Genomic DNA, 10,020 nt, shown 5'->3' with positions numbered 1-10,020 from the left:
TCATTTTGTTTTGTATAACTTCTACTTGATATGAATTTAAGTATATAATAAACATGCATGGTAAATGAGAGTTTATGTAGTCACATTCAACTTATTTGGAATTGAGTTATGGTAATTGCAACTAATTTCTTTCTTTTCTAATGGTGCTGCAATAATCAAGTTCATATATTCTATTTTTAAATTCATGTAATTTTTATTTTATCCATGATCTAATATATGTAGCAATATAATTTATTTTAAATTTTTTTATCATTACCTCTCGTGAGAAAAAGATTCTATAGAAAAAAATATACAATACAAATATAACATAAAAACTTCTTCTTCTTTTTCAAGTAATCCAAATTATATTACGGTAATGATTATTTAATTTCATATTGAGAGACAATATTCATAATCATTATTCAAATATAGATATCTCACTAAAATGTACAAGTATTATTATTTTAGTGCCAATTATTTTCAATTGCGGGGATAGCTCAGTTGGGAGAGCGTCAGACTGAAGATCTGAAGGTCACGTGTTCGATCCACGTTCACCGCATTTGTTTTTTTTTTTTTGGGGTTCAAATTATTTTCTTCTTAATTTAACAAAGTTTTATGTGATCATACGAGGAGATTGAAAATAAAATTTGTCAAATTATTTTCTTCTTAATTTAACAAAGTTTTATGTGATCATACGAGGAGATTGAAAATAAAATTTGTTATGACAAGAAATTTATATAAATATAACTTTTAATGATTTAAACACAAGGATATTGTCTTACTTTCATTTTATGCAATTATCAAATTTATTATTTATTAGCGTGGTTCAAAAATAAAGAATAAACATATAAAATAGCAAGACAAATAAAAATCCATAGTCTATGTAAAAAAACAATATTGATATTTTATCTATAATGTAATTTTTATTTGAATTAAGAGAAATTTCATGGATAGCATTATTACACCGGTGCTGTAATGACTTGTAGCAAATGTGGCACACAAGGACACAATAAAAGAGGATGTCCTACAAGAAACCAAGCTGATTCAAGTCAATCAACTGAACCAGTTTCTCAGGCAAGAAGTACTGGTCCAAGTCAGTCATCTGAACCATCTTCTCATACACAGGTACTTTTATTTGTTACTTTCAAATGTATGTTATATGCAGATGTATATATATTGATATATTAATATACATAGACGATGGAATGGGTAAAAATGGCCAATTTACAACGATATATAGTTGTTTAGTGGTGTGATAGGACACTTCAAAAGTTTAAGTGTCTTTATGCAAATATGAGACAACTTTGATGGTGTCTTTATATCTTTTCTCTTTAATTATAACACAAAGTATCTTAGTTTCACAATGTAATGGAATGCAATATATTTATGTCCATTATAATAATGAAACATATTGTATTTACTGCATAAGAATAGTGAAATACACATTATATTTGTGCACATAATAAATATATTAAAGCGTATTTTATGTCTCTACAGCAGAATACATACATTCGTGTACATAATAAGTGTATCCGAGCATATTTAATATTTCTACGCACATATATAATAAGTGTATATGCACGTATATAATATTTCTGTATTTAATAATGGTTATATTGTATTTAAACATATAATAATGGTGAAATACATTGTATTTCATACTTAATAAGTGTATGTGCACGTATATAATATTTCTGTCAAATTGTGTTTACGCTGATAATACGTATATTTGTATTTTAAAAGAAAACCTCTCTATCATTTAAGGTAAAGATGATGTTTACATATATTTTATTTTTTCAAATCTTACTTTACGATATTATACTAAATATATAATTGTGATTGAATACGTATATCAACACATATATGCTACAAAATTCCAAACGTATTATTGGATGGTACATACTTCTTGTAGTGGATTGAATTGAATTTGCAGGTAGGTTTTCACGGGTAAAAAATATTGCAGAAATAGTGTGATTTTGTACGTCGCTTTTCCAGGTTTTATTTTTTTTTAAAAAAATCCAGAGAAGCAATGGTGTGATTTTATCTGCCGCTTTTTTAAATTTTCCAAAAAAATAAATTTCCAGAAAAGTAGCAGACCATGTTGCCTTTTGAAAATTAAAATTAAAATAGAGCGACGGAGTCCGTCGCTTTTGCTAAAAAAAATATAGTCAAAAAGCCACGCTGTCCTCGGTTTTTGAAAAGCATTAAGCTAAAAACCGATAAAAGTAATTGCATCGCTTTTTCATCAATTTTGATCAAAAAAATTACATAATTCATCGCTTTTGATCGTCGTTTTTTAACTTTTAGCAGTGATATCTATTGACATAATGTAAATATTAAATAAAAATAAGTATTATCCATTTTGACCATAACATAAGGGTGTGGGAGGTGGTTATTATTACTTCACAAGTAATAATAATAATAATAATAATAATAATAATAATAATAATAATAATAATAATAATAATAATAATAAGATTATCCGTTAAACAAGGGGGACAATTAAATAGTGAATCCCATCCTTATCAACACCTAATTATTTTATCTAAAAAAGTTGGTTGATTGCACTTGCAATCTACTACCACTTGTTAATTTATAAATTAATCTTTAATCAAACATTTCATTTTCTTATTAATTCCTTTCACTTTCATCTTATTTTCAGTCTAATCATTGATGTTAGCCAACTTGAACAAAACTTTTGCTTCAAGCAAGCAAGAAATTAATCTTTCTACATACTAATTGATCATTAAATACTAATCAAGCTTTAATTACTCATTGATCCTCTTGTTTTGAGATAATATTTCATATTTTTTTTCCAACATATATGGAAGAAGGATTAGTAGGTCCAAGGATATATAGTTGTTGTAAATGCAGAAATCACATTGCTCTTCATGATGATATTGTCTCCAAATATTTTCAGGTTATGATTTTTTCCTTTCATTTTTATCTCATTTTTTTTAATTTCTTTCTTTTCCAGGAGAACTTTAAATAATAAAAAGAAGAAGGGCACACATTTTTTTTAATGTGATGAAATTAATCTTTAAGATTTTTATAAGTTTGTATTTAAAAAAGATATTCAATATGAATAAATGATTTATTCAGACTCAATAAATTCAAAATTTTGGCTTCGCTTCTATTTCGTGGCGACACCATATATATATATATATATATATATATATTCGAGGGGTATCAATAGATCCTTTCACTAGAAAATTATATTATGTATATTTAAAACAACTTTTTTATGTATATATATTATGTGTTGAATTCTCTTGATTTATTCGCATGTGTACTTTTTTCTAATTTTGATACATCTTAGTAAAATTCTGGTTATGCTACTGATCAGGTTTTTACAACCAGTTGTAGATTTGAAATTATGAGTTTCAGATAGTTCATCATGATTTGAACTTTATGACTTTAATTTCAGAGTTCTACCACAATTCACGATCATTATATCTTTTACTTATTGAGTAATTTGTAATCACATCTATTAAGTTTTACGTAAAAGAATATTGTAATTCAGTTAAACATGTTATATTTGCTTTTGTTTATAACAAAATATGTTGTGAAAAGGCAGGCAAGAACAGGGAGGGCTTATTTGTTTACACATGCCATGAATGTAGATTTAGGGGAAAATGAGGAGAGACAACTAATGAGTGGTTTGCATATTGTGGCTGATGTTAAATGCTCTGATTGTGGGGAAGTTTTGGGATGGAAATATGAAAAAGCATATAATGAAACTCAAAAGTACAAAGAAGGAAAATTTGTTCTTGAAAACTTTAAGATTGTCAAGGAGGGGTTTTATGAACATGTCTCAAGTGGATGACTCAGTCAACGATAACATATTTAATGTAATTTTATAAAATAAAATGTTGAAAAGAATAAAGTGTATATAAATCTTTTTTATTGGATGAACACAATATTAACTATGTATTTTGATGTAATATTATTTATTTATTCAATTCAATAAAGTGTTACATTGAATAGATCAAATTGTCATATATGCATATTCAACGTATATAGTAGTTAATTTAGTGTATATATTCCATCTCATATACAGAAGATTAAATAATTATCCGTTCTAACGAGTTGAAAATTATAGTTTATAACTACAGATGGAATTTTGAACAAACCATCCGAATGATTGTAGCACGAGATAAAATGTTATTTATCTTAATTGTTACAACTTATAACAATAATACATAGTTTTAAGTCTTTGTGCTAGTTATTTTGTATGAATTGAACATGATCGTGTATACATAGATAGATTGTCTAACAAAAATATATTTTCTAAATTGCTAAATGTACTTATATTTTAAATATTTATATAATTATCACGAGTTGTATATATTAATTCTTGTTTTGATTTATTAAAGGTGAGATATTGAGATTAATCAATATGCATGGAAGATCGGATGACATATATATATACACACACACACACAACAAAAACAACTTTTAGAGGTAATAAATATTGACATTAAGAAAAATTGCTAAAATCTTTATCGGCGTTAGTTAAGTGCCATTAGAACCAATATCGCTAAACACTTTAGTGAATATACAAAAAGTGTTGATTACCGCTAATGATCATTTTTGATATGGTGTATACATACATATTGGTGAAATAATCACTTCTCAATATAGAGATTGATGAATACCCTTTTTATGAGAAATTTACAAGTATTCATGTTTAAACTTGATGAACGGATTTATGAATTCAATGTATGACATAAGTTAAACATTACTCTAAAGAAAATTAATTATAGAGCTAAATTCGTCAAAAATTAATTTATTGATCAATATTTATAGTCTTAACCAGTGAAGGATCCAGGATTTAAAGGTTGTGGGTGCTCACTTCCTTTAACATAAACTTGTTAGCAATCACAAACGGTAAATGTATACTAACTCAAAATCTTTAATAAAAAAAGCAAATGTATACTAACACAAACTCTTTAATAAAATAAGGGAAAATGCACAAGTACCCCCTCAACCTATGCCCGAAATTTCAGAGACACACTTATACTATACTAAGGTCCTATTACCCCCTGAACTTATTTTATAAGTAATTTTCTACTCCTTTTAGGCCTACGTGGCACTAGTTTGAAAGAAAAAGTCAACCAATGTTGGGCCCACAAGATAGTGCCACGTAAGGTGAAAAGGGGTAGAATATTATTAATAAAATAAGTTCAGGGGGGTAATAGGACCTTTGTATAGTATAAGTGTGTCTCTGAGATTTTGGGCATAGATTGAGGGGGTACTTGTGCATTATCCCATAAAATAAAATAAAAAAAACAAAGATCAATATTATCATTATAAAAAAATAACCTCTACTTACAAGTCACAATGACCTACTACTAATTGGTCAAGTCATAATTGTGCTCGACGACTTTTCATATGTTGAAAACGATAAATAATTGCATCATTACTTACATTTGCAAATATCTTACACTCTACATAGCAAACTAAACAACTATTCAAAAATTCATCACCAATACTATTACGGAGTTCATTTTTAATGTACTTCATGGATGAGAAAGCTCATTCCACAGAAGCAGTAGCAACGGGAAGAATGAGAGTCAACCTGCTAAGCAAATAAACAAGTGGCCAAGTTTGATGTAGATCTGACTTGATCAATACTTTAGCAAGATCACTAATTCCCTTCAAGTTGAAGAACCTCTCGTCAGAACCACGAGCATAAACTATAAAGCTATCAAGCTGAAAACTGAGATCCCGAAGCTTGTTACTGTCAAACTCATTCATATAATATTCAGCCAACCTCATTAAAATCTATAATTTTCTATCAATAACCCAAACAACAATCAACAATTAATATATCTATTTGATTTTTCAACACCACAAGCAATAATTAGCAATATATGAGTTAATGAGCACCAAATACGTATGCATTCTAAAATTTAATTTTTGAATCAAGTAATTGGTAAGAAAAATATTTATTTCAAAAAGTATTCAAAAAATATATTCTTAATCTAAAGTCTAAACCAATTTATCAAGTAACAAAAATATTATGTGGAATCTATTTTAAGAATTAAACTTAAGAGTACCATCCATAAGCAATGTAAATCTTAAAACGTAATTTCTCAAACTCTTTTTTTTCATTAACTAACTTTAATCAATCATCAAATTTTATTACCTTACTTTTGTATTCTGATTTTGAAAAGAAAATAGGTTGAAGTTTGTTGTTAGGCAGTTACGCTGACGGTTTTCTCTTTGAAACAAGAAGAAGAAGAAGAATGAATGACTTCGTAGTTTGCTAAGAGAAATAATGCCATAAGCAGTGCAAAAGGTTTTAAAGCATAGGAAAAATTAAAAATAAAAAAGAAAGAAAAATTATGCTACCTAAACTAATTAAGAATAAGAAAAGTCAAAACAAGTAAGAATAGGAAAAGTCAAAACAAGTACAAAATTGGGAGTTAAATAAGCCCATAATTAGAAAAAGAAAAAATAAAAATAAAAAAAAAGTCGTAAAATTCGTTGGAATTAATTTTTTTTTTAAAAAGAAGAGTTAAATAAGCCCTTAATTAGAAAAAGGATTTTTTTTAAAAAAAACAGGTGTAAAATTCGCTTGAAATTTTTTTTTAGAAAAAATGCTGCTGGCGGGATTCGACCGCGAAGCCACTTCGACCCCTCGCCAGTGGCTTCGCGCGCGTCTTATTGCAAAGGATTAAACCAGCTCATCCACAACTGCTTTTGTTCTATAGGTGCTCATTTAAATTATAATAACATATGTATCATATTTTCTATATATAGATACAAAAAATTTCGGAAATCAATGGGTTCTCGAGCACCCGCGTCTGGCTTACTGAATCTGCCCCTGGTCTTAACATGAGGAATTACATATATGATTAATAGGAAATTTTAAAATATAAATAAAGAAGTGCAATTACAAATCTCTTTTAATAAAACTAATTTAAGTTATTTTTTCGAATTATATCATAAGAGATTGGTCTCTAATTTGTTCAAACAACTCACAATTCTATTTGAAAAGGAAGAAGGGCATGTTCTTTTTCTTCCAAATTTTGGATTGAGAAAAAACTTCATCATAAATAGGATTCTTCTATAACTTTCTATAGAATATTTGCAAAATTTTAATACTGGTATCGAATTTACTTTAAGATATTTACTTAGTGTTTAAAATACTGACTTTTCAAAATATTGATTTTTTCCAATTTGATTAGCAAAGTGAATTCAACTTTTTTTTTAAAGTGAATTTTGAGTGACCTATTCCACCGAATGAGGCCTTTCTTTTTTAATGAGTTCTTGATAAATTTTATTCTATGAAATTTATTTAATATACAATTTGTACAAAAATAATATATGATTATTTGGTGATAAGGTCTTCTCCCGATTATATAATGAGGTTTGAATTTTAATTATACAATGTTTATAGAAATGTTTGATTAGATTGTTATGTTTTGCAATATCAAATTCAACAGTTAATGCAATGTCAAGCTTACTCCTTTGCTCAAAATAATTATTACTCTCAAATTTGTTTTGATTTGATTCAAAATAGTGCTAAATATTAGGATCGAAAATAAGCAGGTGTAAATGCGGAAGCTAGCAATGCAAACCTCAAATGATCACGAGTAAGAAGACAACGAGAAATATACCAAAAGACACAAAGATTTAACGTGGTTCGATCAATCGACCTACGTCCACAAAGGAGATGAACAATCCACTATAAATATGAGAGTACAAACTACATATGGAAACAACCTCAACCAAATTCACTCAAAATACATGGGAGGTTCACCAAGTGATAACGTATCAAATTTGTGACCCACAATTTCTCTCCCTAACCAAAAACTCTCAAAGCTGTTAAAGACTATATTGTGAATGCTGATTAAGTTAGAAGGAACATTCCTCTAATTATAGAGTCCTAAACCTTTTCCTACAAGAAAAAGATTAGTCAATCCAAAACATTTTCTAAAAGGAAAACCTATTTATGGTAAGAAATTTAGGACAAATAAAACTCAAAACTAAAGAAGATAAAATGATTGAAAAATATTATAATAGATCAACAAAACAATCATAAAAACATTAAATAATGAAATTCAAACTCATCACATACATATATATTCATACATCCCAAATAAGCAATTGATTGAATTGGAGAATTACTCATACAATATATGAGAAACTTATTATGCCTTTTTATAGAACTGATAACTCTATTAGAAAAGTAGAATCAATCACTAATAATAACGTTATAAAATCAATCATGCATTCGAGAATCACAATATACCACATTTAATCAAAGTCAATAGTAGATCAAGATTAGGCACAAACAAATCCATCACGCACACATATTAAATAAAATGTGACTCTAAATTTTGAATTCGTATCGAATCAAAAATTAAAAGTCAAAGAGCAAAGGAATGTGACCTTTTCTTATCACTAACCAAATTCTTCACCTTGACCTTCACTCTTTCAGCCCCACTAAGTTGTTGCACCTTCTTAGCGATCCCAAAAGCTTCATCTTTCTCCATTTTCACCTCTGATGAAACCAAAACAACTTGTGTCCCGCAAAGCTGATCATAAATCCTCTCAAATTCCATCAAAACTTCACCCACAATCCCCAATTTGTTCTTCTCCACCAAAAGCTTCACCACGCCCACCAAGTGTTTGTTGAAATTCCCCTTAGACAAAATCTCCTTAACAACATACCCTTTTTCTTGATTTCCCACAAAAGGGTCTGTCATAAGAACACGCACCTGATCATGTCTTAACCATCTTGATAACTTCCTCACGTCTTTATCGAGTTTTTCAAGTGAGTTGTTGCAGTTACCTATGTCTATGAGTGCTGCAGCATACCCACTTGAAGCTCTTGTATGTGCTGTTTGATGCTTGGAAAAGGGTTGTTTGGGAGGTGGGGTTTTGGATAGAAATGGGAAATTTGTTGTCTTTTTATGTGTGAAAGAGTTGGTTTTGCTTGAGATTGAAGTTGTTTTTGGGAAATTGAAGTGGGGTGAGGAAGAAGAAGATGATGTTGTTGTCGTATAGGGATTCTTGAAATGGTGGAAATCAGCAGAGTATCTGCGTATGTTTGGAAGTTTAAGGGAAGAAACAGAGGTAGAAAGGGTATCCATTGATTGGGTAAAGGAGTTAAACTTTTGAGAAGAAAAGGGAATGAAGGAAGATGAAGAAATTGTGGTGGGGAATATAGGTGACAAAGAACAAAACAAAGAGAGTTTTTTCAGCCACCAGTTGAACCAAATGATAGAGCTAGCTTATCTTGGTCCGGGAAATATATACTAGTTAATTAGTTATTATGATCATAATTTTAATTAATTAATATTCGTGATTAATATTTATTTTAATAATCAAATGGGATCAGATTTTGAGTTTGTGTAATTCACTTATTTGTATCGTTCGAAATTTGTACAATATAATTTATATAACTATTGTATAATATAATTTGTAAAACTATTTAAAGTTCAGATATTTGTGTTAGTATAAAATTATATTTTAAATTTCTATAAAAATAGCTCAATTATACGAATATACACACAAATTATACAAATAAGACAACTTAAATTATAGTTATAGCCCTTAAAAATGCAAATTATAGTTATGAAATATAATTAATTTTATTATAGTTAGTTATTTGCAAAAATTCTCCCGAGTACAAGTAGGGTCTTGAACATTTGACCCGCTCCATGAGCAAATTTTTCAAAGTTCACCAAGTTTTGACTTTGACGTCGACCTCGACCTCAACCTTCAAGGTTTTCCATATAGCAAACGGTAGATCAAAAGTTCAAGATTATCAATTTTCAAGGTTTATTGAGTGTAGTTGTTAGTTCAGGCATGGATATATTGTGCAATGCTAAGTTTTGACTTTGACTTTGAAGGTTTGTCCATATAGCAAACGGGGATCAAAAGTTCAAGATTATCAATTTTCAAGGTTTATTGAGTGTAGTTTGTAGTTCCAAGTATCAAGGCGTGGATATATTGTGCAATGCTAAGTTTTGACTTTGACTTTGACCTTGAAGGTTTGTCCATATAGCAAACGGGGATCAAAAG

General features: G+C 28.7%; 2 protein-coding genes and 1 non-coding gene across 4 annotated transcripts; 2 read left to right on the top strand and 1 right to left on the bottom strand.

Annotated features, from left to right (window-relative positions):
- Positions 1-465: 465 nt before the first annotated feature.
- Positions 466-538, top strand: TRNAF-GAA (transfer RNA phenylalanine (anticodon GAA)). The gene has a single exon. It is a non-coding gene; the product is annotated as a tRNA-Phe (tRNA).
- Positions 539-2,680: 2,142 nt separating this feature from the next.
- Positions 2,681-3,972, top strand: LOC101248780 (protein yippee-like At4g27745). The gene is made up of 2 exons (XM_004240028.5): positions 2,681-2,899; positions 3,557-3,972. Exons 1-2 carry the CDS (start codon positions 2,804-2,806, stop codon positions 3,803-3,805), a joined length of 345 nt encoding a protein of 114 aa, XP_004240076.1. The 5' UTR covers positions 2,681-2,803; the 3' UTR covers positions 3,806-3,972.
- A 1,290-nt stretch (positions 3,973-5,262) lies between these two features.
- On the bottom strand, positions 5,263-9,454 carry LOC101249084 (ATP synthase delta chain, chloroplastic). 2 transcript variants are annotated; one of them, XM_019213814.3, is made up of 2 exons: positions 8,383-9,454; positions 5,263-5,722 (listed from the first exon to the last, which is right to left on the bottom strand). In XM_019213814.3, exons 1-2 carry the CDS (start codon positions 9,084-9,086, stop codon positions 5,518-5,520), a joined length of 909 nt encoding a protein of 302 aa, XP_019069359.2. In that variant the 5' UTR covers positions 9,087-9,454; the 3' UTR covers positions 5,263-5,517. The 2 variants fall into 2 exon arrangements, with proteins under 2 accessions (XP_019069359.2, XP_010321512.2); XM_010323210.4 differs by having other exon boundaries at positions 5,263-5,701.
- Positions 9,455-10,020: the final 566 nt, after the last annotated feature.

Source organism: Solanum lycopersicum, chromosome 5 (assembly GCF_036512215.1).
Source record: "Solanum lycopersicum chromosome 5, SLM_r2.1".
In the NCBI taxonomy this organism is placed as follows: domain Eukaryota; kingdom Viridiplantae; phylum Streptophyta; class Magnoliopsida; order Solanales; family Solanaceae; genus Solanum; species Solanum lycopersicum.
This window is presented reverse-complemented; position numbering and strand designations above follow the sequence as displayed.